The sequence below is a fragment of the Trachurus japonicus genome, chromosome 7 (assembly GCF_045865225.1).
Source record: "Trachurus japonicus isolate A0001 chromosome 7, Traja_1.0".
Lineage (NCBI taxonomy): Eukaryota > Metazoa > Chordata > Actinopteri > Carangiformes > Carangidae > Trachurus > Trachurus japonicus.
In genome coordinates, this window is record NC_140913.1 from 20,840,399 (window position 1) to 20,861,395 (window position 20,997).

Here is a 20,997-nt window from a genome sequence, read left to right on the forward strand (position 1 = left end):
AAGAATACAGCTTTAAGTTTCCGCCTTGGAAAATTCTCAGTTGTCAGTATCAACTTTTAAAACATCCTTTTGGTGTATCCCTTGACAAGGAATGTTACAAGTCATTTTACTGACAGCAGTCTCATTCCCCACTCTCTTAAATGTTTGCGGGGAAGACAAAAGGCCTTGGTTTGGACATTCCCCAGGCCCTGTTTTTCTTCTCCTTCTACTTTTTCTCCAGGAGTTGGCTTAACAGGCCTGCTCATTGTTGTCAGAGTTGTCTGTAGGCCAGACTGAGAAAATACCTTCCACATAAAGGGAGCAGCACTGTGGATATCTCTGTGTGTGTGTTTGTGTGTGTGTGCAATAAATAGCTCCGCATTCTTACTCAGTTTCAGAGCACTGGGTGTAATTGTTGTCAGAGAGGTAGCCCGGGTGACACCTACCTTTGTTGGGTGTGCGCGCTGTGCCGACAGGTTGGAGCACCTCCCTCGGCGACGCTCTATTTTGGCACCAGAGTGTCTTTGGAAATACCTGTTTTACACAGAGGTGGGAAGAGACAGGAGAGGGGAGGGATGGGGTGGGTTGACTGTGTTTGCACATGTAGAGACAGTAGGATTTTCTTCATTCCTAATGCATAGGAAGGAAGTGGACCCAGAAAACCTTAGCACTTCACGTCAACTTCCAAGTTGTGTGTGAATGAGGGTTCACTGACCATGAGGGTGTGATGCAGGACTCCCATCCTCACCACCCATATCTTTACGAAGGCGCAACGGCGTTTGTTCATCCATGAGAGGGTCTGATGGCTCTCTGTGCAGTGTGTAGCGGAGGCCGTTATCAGTTGATCCCTGTCATTATGGGAGTTCTTCAAACAAACAGTTTGAAGCCCATTAAGGCCACTTACTACGTGATAACATCGCCACTGAGCCCTGAAACACCTCTCTAAGCTTTCACCAATCAGGGCCGGAGCCCTGGCCCCAAAGCCGACCACAGGGATGTTTTGAAAAGCTGGTAGGTCATTTCCTTCAGCCCACATGGCTCTGTCCAAAATCTGAAGTTTGCTGCGCTTAGACTTTCCATTCAGACTATGGTTTTCTAGTTTCATGTTGAGTGATGTAAACAGAAAGCTCATGAGAGGTTCAGCTGTGAGAGTCTGAGCTGCATCACAGCAGGATGAAATTAAAAGCATTGTATTAATAGAATGGAATGAATAGCGTGTTGAAACTTGTGCAAAAGCTGCCTCAGTCTGCTCAGTTGTGCCTCTGCTGGAGACAAGGTGAACAGTTGTTTGTGTAAAGTGTGTGTTGGGCACAGGGATTTATATGCCACACACACATGCACAGACATTAGCATACTGGCTGCTAATCATATATACATCCATCTGTGTATGTACATTCAAACCCACGTTACCACACACACACGCACACACATAAACACACGCACACACACACACACACACACACACACACACACACACACACACACACACACACACACACACACACACACACACACACACACACACACATAAACACACACAGACCATTAAGTCAGAGAGGCTGTGAAAAGGACCGAAATGTTCCAGCAGAAAAAAAATATCCTCATGTAGAGTGACATAATTAAAAACACTCTTTGCATTCTTAAACGCACACACACATACACACATAAGGAGGTCATGTTGGCTTAGGGAGCTCAGGGAGTTGCGTAAAGGAGCCATTTTGTTGGGAAATGTGGTATGAGAGGGAATGTAAAAGCGAACCTTTAAATGGAGGAGAGGGACAGCAGGGAAGGATGTCGACTAGCAGAGTGAAGCCTTCTCCACTGGAGGCGAAGCAGAGCACAAACAACACATTGTACCTCTTTATTTATTTTCAGAAAGGTTGAGGTGCTGGGTTTCAGCCCATCCTGGATGGAGGTTGATAGGTATGTGGTTGACGGTGGAGGTTCGGATTTGTCTAGGTGCATACGTGCTTCTTTATGTGGGCATAGGGTATACATAAATGAAGGGAGGGAGGGAGACGGAGGAGAAAGAGAGCTGTGTATGGATATGAAAATGATGAGCTCAGGGTTCCCTATAGACCAAAAGTTAATGTAATCGTGGTGGAGGGTCGCGGGCCAAAACTAAACATTCATGTTGCAGTGCATTAAATTAAATATGTGCAAATAATATTGTGCAAAATAAACACTCACACAAAGTAATTTTGAAATAACACTATTGATTATTGTGTTTCACTATTAAACAGGGCTCCAGACTGCCCCTAGATGGGGGCATTTTGCCCCTAAAATTTGGGACAGTGCAAGTAAATTTTTCATCTACTTGCACATGTGCAACCAGATATTTGTCATTACAGGTGGCAGGTCAGTGTGTGTGAGTATTGTGAATACTTGCTTTACAAGTCGATTTACAAGTGTGTGCCCCTAAATGTTCTGCTTAGTTAGGGGCCACAGTGCTCCTAGTGAAAAATGTTAGTCTGGACTCTGGAGCCCTGAGCAAAGTTACTTGTACTGGTACTCTGGTTGAGAAGGGCATTGTCTGCTACCTGCGTCGTCCCCAGAGAAGCAGAGTAGCCTATGTGAATTTGTTGCCGGTACCGGTGCCGTACCGGTACCAGTTCATGCCCAGTCTCCCTGCTACTCTCACCCACACACGAGTGCCCTGTGCTGGGCTGCACGGCCGGCCAGCCTCCCCTCCAGAGCTCGCCGGAGCACTGGAGAAAGTTCCAAAGCTCCTGGCAAGGGTGACGGCTACATGCCGGTACCGTTGCTGGTACCCTTGCCACCGGTGCTAAAGCTCTTTGGCGCTCGGAGCTCTGGGGCGAAGGCTGGAGGCTGGAGAAAGTCAAAATAACTTGTGTGTTTACTTCGTGTCTCTTCTTTTATGAACACTCCCAGCAGGTTAACAACAACACTGGTGACAGACTCCACCTAGTGGTCGGAGTCATACATGCAACATACATCACAGTGGGAAAATAATAATGATTTCAAAAATTAATCGGTCCAAAGTATAGACACAGAAACACAAACAAAAGCTGCATCTCAGTCTTTGTCTTTGCTTCTTGCATACCCGTCACAAACTGTGATGGCTTAATGTGCAAATTAAGACTTCACACTGTCGCATTTATGTAACTGCATGATGATCATTATGCTGTTTTGGTGCCCATCCCACACAGGTACTTGCGTAAGCCATTGTGCTTTGAAGTAGTACTTTAACTTCTCCTCTGGCTGAGGCTGTCTCTTCCTGCCTGCACTTTCACATGCACTGATAAGAGGAGACTGGTAGAGAGGGAAAGCCAATGAGAGATTTTGACTGATGATGAGAGTGCAGGTGCAAGTAGGGGGAGACGGTGAAGAAGAAAAACCACAGTGGCCCGGGGAAATGCTTTGCCGTCTCTATAATGTGGGCAGCTCTAAACCTGTTACCGGGTAAACCCAGTCTAAGCCTGAACTGTGAAGTTGCACAACAAGAGGAAAAAACAATGAAATGTCAAGTTCAACTTTACCCATAATGCACTGAAAGAGGAACTCCTGTTCACAGGGTGTGACCAAATCACGTGCTGGTGTGAGCAACCGAGAAAGTTGGTCGCACCAGTGGGAAAGTTAGTGTGGTGCCTCTGTGTTTACTTCACCACATGCTCCTGACATATGGATAAAGTTTCACCGTAGTCAAGGATTTGAGGATTTGCAGTTTGTGTATTTTGATATCAATATGATTAGCCCTAATTGCAGGGATCATCATCTCATATTTTGAGTTTCATACTTTCAAAGATCTTATCAAAACCAAAAAAGAAATGAGCCCTTCATAATTTACGACAATAGCATAAAAGAAAACCGCAGATAAGTTCAGTTAAGAGTTGTGAAAGCCAGTACTATCACATTACCTTAGCACCCAGTGATTACACACAATCAGTGTTGGCTGTGTTTCGTTTTGACTGCGGTGTTTACTATTATGAGTGCTGAGGTTTCATCAGAAACGTGTACCGTTATAGAGCCATCTGCTCGTTGGCATCTCTGCTCCTGTGACCATGATCTACATAGCAAATTAGCAATGCTAGGACCGGACCATTTGTGTGTGTATTTGTGTGTGTGATGACAGCATGTGTAGCGCGCTGTTTGGCTGCGTCCTTGATCTATCCGTGAGACTGGAGCCTCGTCTGCTTTAATAAACAGCTCCGCATCGTCTGACATCCCTGCTTTCATCTCCCTAGGCGACCACTGGCCTCAAGATGACAGGCGCTCCCCTCCTTTTTGGAAATCGATTCCCCTCACATTTCTTTTTTTTTATTTTTCAACTAGAGCTGGCTATGGTTCAATAGATGAGGGTGGGAAATGGACAGAAAGGCCTGCTTTGTTTGTTTTTCCAGACAATTTAAGCACCCACTGAAGGAGTTTTTGTGCGCGATAGCTGGAAGAATATCTGCTCCTCCGATGATGTCCCCCTAAACCCTGACGGCTTTACACACTCTCTCCTCAACCTTCACCTTGGATTTCCTCTCGTTATCCGTCGCTGCAAGTTGGAGCCAATTCGCCTTTAAGTGCTAGAAACTCTGTGTGTGTGTGCGGAAAGTCAGAAAAGGTTGGTGGTGAGGGAGAGGCCACCGAGTGTAACACAGCTCTGACATGATGACAGATGAAGATAAAGAGGCTACTATTAAAAATGGGAGGCGTCTGTTTTCAGATGGGCCTTTGTGGGCACGTGCAAGACCAAGAGCGCGCAATGGCGAGAAAGGAGGGATGGGTTCTCAGAAGGCGTGGGAGGGCACACAGGCGCAGGATGGGCCTATGAGAACAAGACAAGGGGCTTCGTATTTTTGGACAAACAACTAAAAGATCTGTCTTTCTTTTTTTTTTTTTCTTTCTTTTTTTTTTTGCTCCCCATGAAACACGGGTAGCAAAATGTCATGACAGTGCGAGTCAGTGAGAGAAAAAGACAGAGAGTGAAAGAGACTTTCCTGAAAGATGGCCAAGACTGATAATACTCTGAAGAGTAGCTCTGTTAGGCCTTTTGGTGGAACCAGCATGTGAACAGAGGCAAACATGGCTGCCGCTGAGAAACTCTCATAAGTCATGCCTCACTTTCCCCACGTCCCTCCTCGGTAACACATCAGGTATCTCCCAGAGATGGATAGTGAGAGAGTGAGGTAGATGAATGGATAAGATTACATGTCTTGTCAGAGCTGAACATGTGTAAAAAGCTGCGGCTCGCGGAGCAGTTGATGGATGTGATGAGAAAGAACGTAAGGATTGTGCTCCGCTTTCGCAGATGAAAACAACACACCATCACTTAAAGTATTTGTTTATTAAATGAGTAAATGAGGAAGACAGAAACTGCACGGATCCTGTTTGTCGGCTCCTTCATTACGCAATTTTCATTTTAATGACGACCTGTGGAGGATTTGTGTGTGTGCATTTGTGCGTGTGTGTGTGTGTTCTGAGTAACCTGAGTCTGGCTGTTGTGGGAGGGCGCTGTGGACTGGTGTTCAGTGTCTCTATCATCACCGGCAATCTGTTTCAGCATGTCCACACACTGCACACATGCTCACATCAGCGATGGAAAAGCTCTACATTCCTTTCAAAATCACCACGCTGCGTTTAGTGCGCAGGCATTTAAAAACAAGCTGCCTTTATTGCCTTACACACCACTGTGTTGTTGACTGCTTGCCTGGAACCTGAATGATTGTATACAGAGGAAGTGGCAACAATGTGGAGTATACGTCTTATCTGTAATTGGCATCACAGTGTCAGACAGTAGTAAAGCCTGATTTTCCTAGGCTCCAGCCCACGTGGAGCTGCGAGCAGACTGGGTCCAGCTGACTAAGCTGACTTCTGTATAGATAAAGAGATGAAACATCATAGATAGAAAATCCTATCAGGGTGGAAAATTTAAAACGTTTTGAATATGTGTTAAAATCTGGTCTAATCAGTGCCCTTAAACATGATTGAAAGCAGCGGTCACAGAGTGATGAGCGAACTGGCAGCCGCTGAAAATGAAACATTTCCAAAACCAGAAACAAAAGCAGAGAACTTTGTCAACTAAAGCAAATCATGCAGTCAGGGGAAAAAAATGGCCATAGGGAACTTGATGAAATGGGGAGAGTATTTGCAGAAACTGGGGGGGGGTGGGGGGGGGGGTTTGGATAAGGAGAGCAATGCTGAGACTGGTGAGCCAGAGTGAGGGAGAGAAGGAGGGAGGGCAGGATAAGTTTGGGGGGAAAGTTAGTGGCCCAGTGGGGGTTTCTTCTAGAGTTCAACCTCTCTGGCCGGGGAAGGAAGGGGAGGAGGGAGGGGAGGCGGGGATCGGCCTGGGTCAGCAGCAGTATGGAGTATGTGTAGATTAGATGTCTAAACTCGCTCCGCAAACCCTCTGAAGCGCTGGAAGACTTGCAGCTCGCAACGCCGTGTGCCAATAAGTGGAGAACCTGGGGTTAGCGGTCTGAGTTACAGTCTCAAATACAGTAAAAAAGAAATGTCAAAACCAGAGCAGAGTCAGATATGGGCCGTAAATCTCCAAGAATAAAAGGGTTTTCAATTGTGAGCACATGATATTATAAATCGATTGCGTTGCAGCTCGGCGGCCCAGAGAGCAGCCCTGGCACACAACGCTGATGTTACATAGAACATTTGAACACCAGGGGATTAGCCAGTTTTTAGTTTCCAGGATGCTGTATGAAACCAGCACAGAGTGAGAGAGAGAGAAAAAAAGACAGGAAGGAGACGATAGACGAATGTGAGAAGAATGCTTGTGGATCATAAAAATGTGACTCAGGGCAGTGATGATTTAATCTGAAATACATCCACATCAGGACTTTTTTTTTTTTTTTTTTTTTATTATTGTGTAAATGGGTGGAGAGGTAGAAAAAGAAAAGTGAGTCATTTTTTTAACAACTAACTGTTAGAAGCATCTATGATAGATAACAGTTGGTTATCTAGTCTCACTGCTCCATTGTTGGTGTCATAAAGCTTCCTCTTTATGACCTGACAGCTGTATGAAGAAACACACAAAAACTACTGATGTTGTTTACTGTTTGATGCAACAAAAGAGCTGCGAGTGTGTGTGTGTGTGTGTGTGTGTGTGTGTGTGTATGTGTGAGAGAGTGTATACGAAAGCTATCAGCTCACATATGTTGAGTGTGCGACTGCGTGTGAGTGTGCCAGTTTAAGAAAATAAACAAGAAGTCTCAACTGGAGGAATAGCTTCTAGGTCAATAAACATTTTAATCTAAATCATTCAAAATAGCCCCTAAACGTGAAAGCATGGTTTCTTTCATGAGACAGGAAAAAGAGTGAAGTGTTAGACAGAAGAGGAGGAGGGAGGGAGGGAGGGAGGAGGGAGGAGGGAGGGCACTGTGTGTTTATGGAGAGCGTAGCCAGCAGCACAGATTGACAGGAAATGGTGTCTTTTTTGCCTGCTGGGTTGTACCACTTGTACTGGTCTGACAGGGGGAGATGAATGTGTGGGGCACACAGACTAAAGCCATTCTATTATCATATATCTCCCATTGTATCAGGCTGTTTGCTTTAGCTCAGCCAGAGTCTATCTGTCTGCTGAGCAACAGTTAGAACCAGTGACAGGCTGTTTCATTGACCGCAGACCGCCTATTGATTTCCTTTGATTTACCGTCAATGTGAGGGAGCTGCTGCGCTTTAAATTGAATTGTTTTTAGCAATACACAGAACAGCCGTTGTAAGCAGCCCGACTGTGGAAGGATGATGAATTTTATGGTCTGAGTCTCAGTGAAACAGTCCGATGATCACTCAGGTAACAAGCAGCGTTTTGATTCGTTAAAATTCATCCTCGCACAACTTCGTAAAACCCGCATCCTTGGGTTTCTACGCGTCTTTACAAAGGTTGCTCAAAGATAAATCACTAACAAGGTCAAGTGAACCTGTGAGAAGTGTGTCCAACACATGGTGTGTTTGTATATAGGGGGTATTTGTCTGTGTAAATGCACTGCAGGGATTGAGCAAGGCAACCCTCATCCATCACTGTTAAAGCACTTCCAGAGGGAGAGACAGAAAGAACTGCCCATCCTCTGTTCGCTCAAACAGACAGAGAGGAGGAGGGATTTACCCTGGCATCTGGTTTCTGGGTTCAACTACAGCACAATGTTCTTTCTCTCTATGTCTCTGGCTCTGTTTCTGGCCAGTGGCTGGACTTTAATATGGTTATGATTAGAGACGGGGGCTCAGAGAAGGGAGGGGAAGGGGAAGGGGTGGTTGGGGGTGGGGGGGTCTCATATTTACTGCAGGGGAATTGGGGGAGGTGCGATGTAAAGACAGACAGAGACAGGGACCAGATCTGAATGGGACGCAATGTGTATGTGTGTGTGTTTGTGTGTGCGTGTGTGTGTGTTGGGGGCGAGGGGGGTTTGTTTGCATTTGGGGCTGAAATATGAAACACAAAAGCAGCACGGACAAAAAAAAAAAAAAAAGCAGAAGAAGAATGGGAATAAAGTTTTGTCCTCTACCCAGATCAGTTCTTCCTCCAGTGCAGGCTCTGTTGGTCGGCCCCCTCTCTTCCTCTCCCTTCCCTCAGCCCCCTCCTCCTCCTACTCTTGGGTTCCTCTCTCTCTCTATCCCTCCCTCTCTGGCATTCTCTCTCTCTCTCTCTCTCTCTCTCTCTCTCTCTCCACCCCCTCTCAGAGCGTCTTGCCGAGGCAGTTGGTTTGCTCCGCCGTGTCTGGGGCTCAGCGAGAGCTGTGAGAGGCTGTTATTTAGGTCTGTTACAGCAGACAGGGAGCAGCTCACCCAAGGGCAGGGGGAGAGGCGAGAGTCGAGAGTCAGAGTCACGCTCAGCTCAGCTCAGCTCAGCTCAGCTCAGCCAGGCAGGAACCAGATCTGCATTCCAGCTGAGAGGGACAGAGGGAAACTCCAGCATCGGCAGGAAAGGAGAGCAGAGCAGAGAGAGTGACAGCGAGAGATAAGTGAGGGGAGGGAAAGGGAAGGCAGCAGATCCAGCTAGCTGTTGCTGCTGCTGTTTGTTGTTGTCACTGCTTCAGCGGGTGACGTGAGCAGTGGAAGCAGGGCAGGACGCAGGCAGGACTGAGGGCTTGTAGTGATTTATTTTTTTTATTTTATTTTTTTGCTGAGGGCGGGGGGGTACCATGTTCGACTGTATGGAGGCTCTGGGAATGGGCCCCCGTCAGCTGTATGATGTCACCAGCCGCGGTGCATGCATGCTGCGGAAGGCGAGCCCCTTCTTTGCGGGGTTGGACCCCTTTGCTTGGACGGGCAGTGCCAGTGTTCAATGTAAGTGGCATCCTGTTTGTATTTGTTGTGTGACACAACCATGTCTCTCTCTCTGTCTCTCTCTCTGTCTGCCCCCTCTCTCCCGCTCTCTCTCGTGTTACTGGCTTGTTTACCCCTCAGGGCTCGGCCAATGGGGCTGCTGTCAGGGGCTACAGAGCAACACAGGAAAAGACTGGGACAGACAGTCTCCTCTCCTCTCCTCCTCCCCCCCACTCACCCCTCACAGCCCACAGCCAGTTTGAGCTGCTCAGTCATCTGAAAGAAACTCTCTGCTATGATATGATATGAGCCTGTGTGTGTGTTCGTGTGTGTATGTGTGTGTGTGTCCATGTTTGACTGGTGAGTTTGAGTCCACGGAGTCAAGTTTCAGCGACGATATGAGCCACCTGAGGTTTGACCTTGCCAGGTGCTGTATACTAAAAACAAAGGTATTCACAGATATAAGACAGAGGAGACGGTTGGGAAGTGGCAGGAAGTGAAAAACACTGATGCTTGGGATACACTCCATTTTGTGTACCACCACTTCATGGTGTGGCTTTGACAATTGAACATGTGTTTGTCATGAAATGTGTAACAACAAATTGAGCCTGCACAACGTAGATGTTCAAAGTTCTGGTTTGTCCAAGGTTTGTTTATGCTTTTGGATACTGAGCAGTGGATAATGATATTCCTCTTGAGCCAAACAGCAATGAATTAGTAAGTAGATTAATTATTTAATGGATAAATGGATGAATAAATTAGAAATGTGGAATGCATACAGAGCCCTAAGAAGGCCATGGGATATTCTGGCCAGCTTTCTTTTCGTCCTTTTTCTCTGTCAGCGTCTCATTTGACAGGCCTGTCTGTGGACAGACAAAACCAGGGTCCATTTCCATACACTTCCAGGGGGCCACTACTGCTGTGAGAGAGCGTGTGAGAGTGGAAAAGGAGTGGGGGTGTGTATGCGTGGTATGGTGGGAGAAGTGTGGAGGGAGTCAACCCAGATATGACAGTGGAAAAACAATCAAGAATAAAAGAGGCAGTAATAGGACAAACAACTTTGCAGTGTTCTTGTTTCTGGGAGCTTTTTGAGTTTGGTTCTGAATTGTTATTTATTTTTTGTATTTTTTTTTTTTTTCCGTTTGTTAATCCTCCTGCTTTTTGTTCCTTTTTACTGCCTCTTGAGGGGAGTCATCTGTCTTCATTAATCGTGAAGACACCAGCATTTCAGTGGCTGTCATGCACACTGGCTGAGCTTTAATGAAGACAGATGCCCTGTCAGTGGAGGCCGAGGCCAGGGGGACTCCAACCAGCCCAGCCTGCTCTGCTTAGCCAGGGGAGCCCTGATGATAACAAGATGAGATTTGTTTATTTAATCAATCAGGACCCTATGGCCTCTCCTTTTAACCCATTCACACACATGCCCACGTTTAAAAATTAGGCCTCCATATACCAGAGGTACATTTTTCTTTTTTGGGGTCTTTGTTCCAGAAAATCAAAGAGATAAAAAAGTCCTCAGAAGCTGCCCCCAGGGTAAGAGAGCTTGAATCTAGCAGAGCGGAGCAAAGTGGAGGCTGGTGTGGTGTACTGTTTCAACCCCTCTGTGCTCAGTAACCTTTGTAAACAAGGCTGCCCTATCCCCACACGAGAGGCCATAATGCCTCTCTTTACTGAAGCAGTTGCCCCTCATTGTCCTCATCAATGAGGCTGATGAATTGATGTTTGAGTCTGATATCTCATTAAGCCGGCCCAGCTGCACAACAGAGGGACCTGTCTGGCTCCCACTGCCACACTCACACAAGCCATGCATGCTGCACACCAAAATAACTTCTGGGTTTGTGAAGAGTCACCTGGCCCTTGCATGATACTCAACAATGAATTACTGTGGTCAAAATGTTTGGGTTTTTTTTTTTGTTTTTTGTTTTTTGCTTACATTTAACAAAACAAACAAAAAATTTACAGCAGTCAAAAATGTCCAGTTGAGGCTTTCAGTTGGATTTTAGAAAAAGAAAAGAAAAGTCAGATGCAAGATCTTTTCAAATCTTTGGGAATGCAATAAAAATTCTTGTGCCCCTAAATCTCCCACAAAATGAGTATATGCTATTGTCTTGGCAGTAAATCTCTTGCGGTGATAAGTGTCACTGTTGTTGGCTGTTAGCCAGGGACATGGTCAGTTTTCCTGTTTTTTTGTTCACCAGCAGGAGACCTCAATGTCAAAGGTTAGTCAGAGGCTACAGCCTGGCCAATGTCAGATCTACACCATGTGTGGCGGCCTTGTCAGCCTGCTGAAAAGGAGACCCTTTCAACCAGCTCGGCTTGTGTAATGCTCTTAAGTGCCTTATGCCACGGAGCTGGTACTACATCTGAGCTGCTCTGGACGTAAGGATAATGGACACTGATTTAGTCATACGTCAATGAGAACTGAATTAGTCAACTGCCAGGGAAGCCATTTGAGAGAGCCTATGCAGACCAATCCCCTCTCTGTCAATGTTCATTTGCTTAGAAGAATGAGGCAATTAAGTTTAGCAGTTCTCCAGGGTCAGAAGAAGGGGAAGAGTGTTTTTCTCACCAAAACACACTCGCAACTCGATCTTTTTTTGGACACAGTTTGGATATTAATCGTGATAGGCGAAAGCGATACATACAAGAGACTGACAAGGCAGTAAAGGATCACTTGAGTAATCCATCACTATGAGCAGCCACGCGCGCACGCACGCACGCACGCACACACACACACACACAGGGGCACACACACCTCTTTGTTTTTCCTTAATGTGCTGTTCAGATGTGAATTGAGGAGCTAATTGAAATGGGGGTGTATCTCAGCAGCAGTGGCAGAGAAATAAGAGCTTCCTGTAACCGCTGGCACATTCTGGCCCCGATCATTTTCTCCCTGATAGAAGTCCGCAGTTATTTCATTATAATTACAAAAGATTCAATTAAAAGATTAGAATGCCTGAGGGGGCAGGACTGGGAATAGATAGTGGTATCTTGGTTAGTGGGGTGGTAAGAAAGAGAGAGAGAGAGAGGTTGAAGAGAGAGAGAATGAAGGAGACTTATAATACCGTGGTTGCAGTTCTAATGAGGACTTGTCAGTGCTTGTCAGTGCTGTTTTATATACATAAACCTCGCTGATCCTTTCAAGATAATGTCAAATGAATGTGCTGAAGTTAAAAGGCTTAAGTAGTCAGCTGGTCCAAGGTCACTGAGTCGTAATTGATATGGCCGAGGGAAAAACCTTCACGTGTCTCAGAAAACAATTATGCCAATGCGACTGAATGAGCCGTTTGAAGTAGAAAATCAGCACAAAGTGAAATGTCCAAAACACTGAAGCATGAGATTAATCTGTAATTCCAGACTGTAATCAAAAAAGTACCTAATTTTAGAGCGCAGTTAGGAGACAGAGAGACTGTATTTTGCTAAGTTGCTCACTGGAGACTGATGCATTGCTGCGTGCATGCATAAGTGTAGGGTTTTGTGTGCACACACGTGCATATATTTCCAGGCTTTTATGAATATTTATGTGTGCCTAATGTACATATACTGTATGTACAGAGTTACACTTATTTGTCAGCAATCACGAATCCTCACGTGACACCCATAATTGAAGTGTGGTGTTAACAATTAATGGAAATAGACCAAAAGAGAGATGTAAATATATCAAACATATTCATAATGGTATCATAGATTCATAGTAGAAGTTATAGCTGTTAAAAATACTGTACATTAAAATCTGCCTAAACAACATTATAGTGTGTTATAACCCATCTAATAAATGTTTATAGAGCTCTTATGAATGCCAAGTAGAAGAGGGTAAAGTGAAATGATACCCCACCATGTTGATTCATACTTGCTTGTTACTGTGCAATAACAATCCATTGAATCTTAATGTGAAACTGAATGAGATTGTTATAATAAAAGTTAATTTTAGCCATTTTAATTTAATGTTTATTGAGTTATATTGCATTACATCAGGGAAAACATTTCACCATGTAGCTTGAAGGCCTTTTCAGTATAAGACCGACTTGTGTTGCAGTATCACACCACCTTGCTAACCGATCTGTCTCAGCCCTGCAGTAATAGCTGGGCCCATTAATAGGCAGTGCCGCCTATAAATAAACAGATTCAATCCCTGCAGTTGCTTTAAGTTTTTTCCACAAGCTCTCTTTCATGTGTGGTTTTGCAATATGCATAAATATGAGGGTGTCAGCCCGTGCGTGCGTGTGTGGAGTCTGTATGTGAACTCCTATATGTCAACGTATGTAGTGTTTACGTGCCTGTTTGGCTGGCGATGGGCACCCAGACTGCTCTGTCCAATCCAGACACAGACAATGTGCCAGGCTGGATTCCTCAGGCCTGTGTTGGAATCCTGTTCTGCTCTAATAGCAGTTTATAGCCCCTCAGCAGCGTCAGTCACACCACTGTAAATAAAATTCATCAACCACCATGTGGAGGCTCAATCTTCCACCCTGGGACTGGGCTGTTTGTCTGTTCCTGTCCATCTTAGTGAAGTTTTTTTTTAACATTATTCTCACAGGAATGTTTGCTCTGAAACATTAGGAGGAATCCTGCTCAGCTAAAAAAAAAAAAAAAAAAAAGTGTGGAGAACAACATGACAGAACAGGCTGATATGAAGTAATTGGGCCAACAGTTTGCCTCTGTGTATCAGCTCTAGCTGAGTATAAAATGTGGACTTTCGTAAGCTCTTTCACAATAGTTTGCTGGTCACAGAGGTATTGTGGCTGCCCACCCTAACACCCATGTCTGGCTGCTGCTATTGTAGCTGTTTACTGAGAACAGCTCTCTGCCTGCCAGGCACATTTTCCCTCGTACAAAGGCGTGGGCAATTGGCAAGATATATATGTATGTGCATGTGTGCCTTGGCATTCATGTGTGTGTGTACCGTGCTTGTGCAAGAGGGCTTATTTCACCGGTGAGCATACAATGTACTGTTGCACATGTGTGTTTGTGTATAGTATATATAGGAGTATGTGTATGTCAGCTTGGAGCCATGTGTGAGCTCGAGTGTGAAGAAAGCACCTCTGTTAGCACCGTGTTATTGACTGACGGCTTGGCTCGAGCGTTGCTAGGGGCTCGCTGTTATGAGAAGCAGAGGGCTCGGACAGCCAAGCCGGGACTAGAAAACCCAGACGAGCCGCGCTGTCCTCTCCCTGTGTATGTGTGAATGGGTTGTGTTTACGCAGCCGACAGTGTTTGGCAGGGAGTGGTGGGCGGCTGGTGTAGTACAGCTATTATCTGGGCTCAGGGGTGGAGAGTGATGGAAGAGGAGCTGGCCGAGCAAGGGAGGAGGGGAGGGAATGGGATAGAGTGAAAGAGAGAGAGGCAACGACCGCTGGCATTGTTTTCGCTTGGACATTAGTCAAATTCTGCCAATGTGCGTGTGTGCAACTGCCATGACCACTTTTCTGCAAACGGTGCCTGAGTTCATTTGTATATACTCGCACCAGTTCATTTCTTTGTGTGTCCAGCATATGTGTCCGTGTCGGTGTGTGTGTGCGTGTCTTTGTGTGTATAATTTTGCCTTTGTGATCACTGGGGGAGAACAGGTGTGTGTAAGCTGACATGCCTGTAATTGAGTGCCTAGCCGACACTTGGGGGATTTTTATTTTTTTTTACTAGGATATGAATGTCAGTGGAGAACTTCACAGATGTTTCTCTGTGCATAATGTGTGTGTATGTGTCTATTTCTGTGTTTACTCACCGACAATGTTTACACGCGCTCATGAAACCATGTTATTGAGGAAATCGGGTTAAAGCAGGAAACAGGAAAATCTGTTCACATCTTGAAAACTTAACATACAGCTGGTCAGTAATCAGATTGCTCTCCAGCCTACTGTCATATTTTTGAACCTTGTCTCAGTCTGCACTACTTTTTTTCTTGAAGTGTGCACATGTGTCTGGGGCTTTACAGATAGTGTAGTGTACAGCTGTGGAAACTTCAGATTGTGGATTTATTGATTTTGGATACACAGATGCACAGTTACAGTAATGATCTTTTCTTTCACCTCACTGCACAGCGAGCTATTCCCTGAACTATTCGCTGACCTGTTCACAAAATCCCTGCCATAAACCTGGTTCAGTGTGAACATGGTCACAAAGTCAGGTTTCTCCCACACGTAGGTTTCTTCATATGTTTTTTTTTTTCTTCTTGTGGTTAAGAAACCAGAAAACCAGCAAATAACCAGGTTACTGTGGTGGAGGTAAATACACTCACTGTTCCACTGGGCCCCTGCACTAGATGTCTTGCTCTGTATCTGACACAAAAAATGCATTTTCACTTACACACATGACACGTACTCACGAGTAGGCATGCAAAAAAACAGAAGAAAAAAAAAGTTCTTAAGTGGATAAAGCAGGGAATATGTCCGTATCTTCACCGTAGCATGACCTGTGACTGAATGAGAGCTGGCTGTAGTCATCCTGTCAGTAGGCCTGGATTTATCAGCTCCTGCTCCACTGTTTGAGCACCTCACATTTGCCAGAAAACACTGAGAGAAACCCAGCCAGCCAGACAGACAGACAGCCAGTTAGACAGGAAGCGATCCAGCAAAGGAGTCAGGGGCTGCTGGGGATGATTCATGCCTCTTTCAGGAGTGCTGAATGAATTCAGGGTACACCGCTGTTGTGGGAACTGACTGAATGGGCATTGCCTACCTTCTCAGTGACGTAGCATGTTTTTTGAATGTCAGCAGTCAGAATGTGACATATTACCCCCTATTAAGCACTTATATGGAACTTCCAACACATCAAGATGTAGGCAGAACAGGAAATGAATCACTGAAGGGCCTCAATCTGAATATCTTGTCTGTGCTCTGACAGCCTCCACCCAGACAGAGTTGGGCAACCTGTTGGCGGTTGGTTGCCAAGCAAAAGTGAAAAACTGTGATATGCATCATCGCTTCTGTGAACCATTCAAAGCAGAAGTTTCTCAGAGAAACTATTATATCTGATATGACTGTGTGTGTGTGCCAGTGTAAGGGGACTTTGTGCCTATGTTTGAAAAATCACCTTACGTACATCTGACTGTGACTGCAAATCACTGAAAAATCTGAAAAACTGCTCAGTCTTACTCAGCTTTTGTCTTGGGTCTTATCTATTGTGGTGCTGCCTTTAAAAAAAACCCTCTAAGTGAACATATGGGGTGAAAATGGATCCACAGATGCAAATCTGGACTCTGTAAAAGCAGAAATTATATCAGATAGGTGGATTTTACAAAGCACTCCATGAGCTGCTGCATATGTAAGGCCACAGAGAAAAAGCAGGAAGTACTTTGGGTTGCGCATGCAGATGTTTGGGCATGGGCATTTCCATATTAAGTAGGAATAACTGTGCACTACTACTTGTGGGTGTGCTTGTTCCTTCCAATAAGAGGTTTGCGTTTGCATGCTTTGGTCTGCGGTGCTCCCCCAACGAGCTGGAGTGAATACTACTGTTGTTGTTTACATTATCCTCCTTTCCCCTCACTTCCTCTGACAGAGCCAGGCTGCAGCCACGGCCGGGCTACTTCTACTTTTGTAGGTTTCTATTGTTGTGGGGAGGAAGCAATAGCAATTGAACGAGCACTAGTGGCCTTGCCAGAGACAGACAGGTGAGAGCCAGGGCTACAGATGGTGAGAGGAAGTCTGGGAGGACGAGAAACAACCCCCAGGATCAAAGAGTCAGGGGTTTCCCTCGATGACTCTCCTCTCCTCTCTTCTCTCCTCACCTTGCCTGTCTGCCTGTCTCCGCTGTCTGCCTGCTTCTTCGCCTGCCCGCGAGTTGTCCTGTCCTCTTGACATGATCAATGGCCCAGGCCTGCGCTGGATTGCCAGGTTTGGGTTCATCCTCCAGTCACCGGAGGAGAGCTGTGTTCCTCTCTGTCTTCTGGTGGGCAGATGAAGAGTCAGCTGGAGCTCACTGCGGGGATCAGTGGCCACATTTTTTCCAGAGATCTGCACTTGACTGTGTGCTTTGTCCTGAATTAGCCATAAAAGGCCACCGACTAAAATCCCTTAATTGAAATTATGTTTCCCATAGTTTTCCCTCTCGTTTTAGGACCTCCTTCCTCAGGTTTTGTACAAGGACATCTGAAGGAAACTTTCTTCCTGGGTTCACAGGGGACAGGCAGCTTGGTGGGCAAGTTTGTCTGTTTGAAACCAACTTGTGTGTTTCTTGACAGGGCTGTGTGGTGCAGGAAAAGGGGGGGGGGTGCTTGCTGCCAAATGTTGACTTGGCTGACTCCATCAAGAAAATATCAAAAGGCCCTTTATGAGGTGCTGTAAAGAAGAAAGGGTGTTTTGAGAGCACCACCAGACTGCAAGGGTAATTCCACTTTTTAAAATGTGCCCTGAGGATACAGGCTTATCCCACCTGCTGCCTTTCCTGCTTTGCTCTGCTTGTATGCTTTCTTTGGGGGAGCTATAGATAAAGAAGTGTGAAGTGTATGTGTGTGTGTGTGTGTGTGTTGGCCAGAGTTTGTGTGCCATGTCGTTCTGTGTAGCTCGCAAAAGTCCAGAGTTTGGTCAGTGGCGCTGAGAGTGGCCACAAACACAGACCAAACCTTACATTTCCGTCTGGTCCCACGTACATTCACACGTGTTCGTTTTTCACTGTGTTTCATGACTTTCTGCTGGTTCTGACAGAAAGGTGTAAGTTCCTGGAGGTGTGTGTGTGTGTGTGTGTGTGTGTGTGTGTGTGTGTGTGTGAGAGAGAGTGAGTGTGTGTGTGTGCGCGCGCGTGTGTTAATGTCCGGCACCCACTAGCCTCAAACCTGAGCCACCTCCTTGCCGGCAGCCTGCTTTTATCACAGACTTTGTTTCAAAAGACAGCATAGCGGGGGCCTCTTTGCAGGCGTGTGAGTGAGTGTCAGAGTGTGTGTGTGTGTGTGTGTGTGTGTATGGGTGTCTGTTGGAGCCCAGGTAATGAGCTTTCTGACAGCTGTCGAAAGGTGTTGCTACTGCTCAGCACCTTTAATGAAAGCATCCCCCCTTCTTGTCAACACACACACATTCCTCCCTCTCTTCCCCCAGCCAGTCTACCATATAAACTATTTCTCTCTCAGTCGCTGAGAAGGTTACACTGCCAGTGCTTGTGTAACTCACACAATAGAGACTTGATAGACCTCCCACTTAAAAGCTTGCAGGTGACTCAACTGCGTGCGGCCGAGCTTGAAAAGAGCCGTGCTACTATTCGACCTGTGAGAAGGGAGCGGACACGCAGAAAAGGTGTAGCAATGAGACAGACAGAGAAGTGGCTACAGAAGCAGTGACGGAGATCCTCCGGAAGGACTGGCACTGAAAAGAGGAAGGAAACCAGGCTGTTGTGCGGGACCTTGTAGCAGAAGCCTCAGAGAGATGGCAGGAAGACGTGGGCAGTGAGAAACAGAGAAGGAGAGTGAAACATACTGGCACTACTGACAAGGGTGTGGTACTTTCTTTTCCTCTTTTGTGAAGCCCAGTTCTTCATGGAAACCTTTTGGTGGGTTTTGATGGTCACTACGCACCCTGTGGTGCAGTAGCCTCTGCTATGGGGTAGAGGGCCAAAGCCCCCCCTCAAAGGCCCCACCCAGTGCCAGCAAGTCTTCCAGCCCACTGTTAAGCGTCCTTTTCTCAATCTGCTCCCCTTCTGCCACTACTGTCTGCCCAGTGCCCACCACTCTATTCACAGTGACTCCACTGTGTTCCCCCTCGCTCACACACGGCTTTCAAGTTTCGCACACCCTTTTACTGCTCAGTGCATTCGACAAGAACACGCAAGCTTTGCAGGCTGTTTAATGAAGGTAGAGATGGAGACAAAGGCTCCACATGCCTGTGCTTGCAGTTTAACACGAACAGGAAAAAAAAACTGAGCACACTGGGGCACACACACTCCCTCTCCCTCTCTCCCTCTCTCTCTCTCTTTCTCTCTCTCTCTCTCACACACACACACACACGCAGGAGAATATTAAATGTGGAGCACTGGAGCTCACTGCTGCACTGTTACAAACAGTCTTGCGTTTGCAAATCAAACAGAGGCTGGGCAGCGCCGCTGGCTGGAGTTGCATGCACCCAAATGGCATAAAGACAGAAGTGAACACACAACATGCGTGTGCCACTTGCTCGTGTCCTTTACTGTATGCACTGCGCTGTCCTCACACAGAAGCAGCATGCGCATTCAGTCTCACATGCCAAGACCAGACTGCTGGAACAGAGTCCCACTGAAGATTCAATCACACCAACAAGTCACGTAGACAAAATCTGCAGGCCTATTGTGAAAGAATACTTGTTACCCTGCCAGAATGTCATATGCTGCTCAGTTAAAAGGAGTGTGTTGCAACACAAAACACGAACCACATAGTCATGCCTTTGCTCACATACATTAAAAACATTCCCCTTTCCACCTGAGTGAACAACAGGCAGCTTGAGTGTTACCAGAAAGTCTCCTGTTTTTTTTTCTTTCTATAGTACCTTTCCCTATTGTGTCTCTTTCTCTCCTATCAGTTGAACCTAAAGGGACATCGATTGGCCCCGTTGACTTGACCTAGAATTTAATGTAATTGACCTAGTTGAAGTCACCTTCAACAGCTATTTCTGTCGTGTGCAGTTACATTTCACATCTAATGAGGTTGTGGAAAATGATGTACCGCACATCCAGCTCAGGCTGAAGCACTTTAATGTAATAGGGAGGGGGATTATGTGTGTGCGTGTGTGTGTGTGTGTGCGTGTGTGTGTGTCTGCTAGTTTGTAGCTAGTGAATATTATCCTCCTGTGTGCGTATGTGTGTAGTTTGTAACCATTGAATAGTATCAGTGTGTTTATTTGACCAGGGGATTAGGCCTGGTCAGTGCAGCTGGGCCACTTGTGCACAGAGAGCATTGAGTGAAGGGATTAGGGAGTAAACTGATACTTAGCAGGAAACGAACAGTGGCCACTGATAACTCAACTATCCCTCCTTCATTTCTCTCTCATCCTCTTCTCCTCCCCCAACAACAGCAGCCACCCAGCTATCCCACTCCTCTCATCTCAACTGTCCGTCATCGGCTCACAGGCCCTGGCTGGCGGATTGTCATGCAAATGGTGCCCCAGGCCTCGGAGCACTGATAAGGAGGGCCTCTCATTTTCACAGGGCTTTGTTTTCTAAACAGTGATGAGCTGAGTTTAGGAGACTGGGGAAAGGGGCTCAGGGCGGCTGCCTGAATGGGCCCTCTCACTGTGGCGCCCTGGGGTAAGTGATGTGGGGGATTTGGATGGCGCGAGCTGAATGAGGTAAAGTCTTGAAGGCGGGTACTGGAGTCATGTTCTCTGGCAGGGACCAGGTTCCACGTGTTGACGGAGCCTGATGCATTTTCTCTCACTGTTGTCTGAGCTTCCTCCAGGACGGCCTCTCTCTTTCTGGCCCGCTTTCTTCCTCCATTTAGACAATGTCAGTCAGTGTTCGTTACTTGACGCCACATATGGTTTGTCCTTTTCTAAGGGGTTGTCAGCGCTCGGTCTGGAGCCTCATTTGCTGCTGTTATTATTGCATAAACACAGAGGTTCATGGCACGTTCAGAGGGTTTCTGCTCTCCCACTGACCCTGCCGCTTTCTTACATTCTGGCCAAGGAGATAGGAGGACTGCTGTAGAAACATTCAGCAGGCGTAAACCTCAGGTTTTAGATTGATTTGTACATTTGGCATTGGGATTGCTCTTAAAACTAATGGAAAACATCTTTGCCTCCAGCAAAGTAAGGCTATCAAAGGAAGAATTTGAATGTGGATTCTGAAAAGTCAAATATAAAAATACATATGAAAAACAGATGTTTGAGCAGCAGGCAA

At 46.2% G+C, this 20,997-nt stretch overlaps 1 protein-coding gene across 3 annotated transcripts in view; it reads left to right on the forward strand.

The window, feature by feature from the left end:
• The window catches only part of rarga (retinoic acid receptor gamma a), a 45,189-nt gene that overhangs the window by 16,192 nt on the left and 8,000 nt on the right, over window positions 1–20,997 (forward strand). The window contains exon 1 of one of the 3 annotated variants that reach the window (XM_085782028.1): window positions 8,621–9,225. The exons of the other annotated variants lie outside the window; for them this stretch is intronic. Within the exon in view, the coding sequence (XP_085638154.1) occupies window positions 9,081–9,225 (145 nt within the window). The 5' untranslated portion in view covers window positions 8,621–9,080. Of the gene's footprint in view, window positions 1–8,620; window positions 9,226–20,997 lie in introns of those variants that run through there. 3 annotated transcript variants of the gene reach the window in all.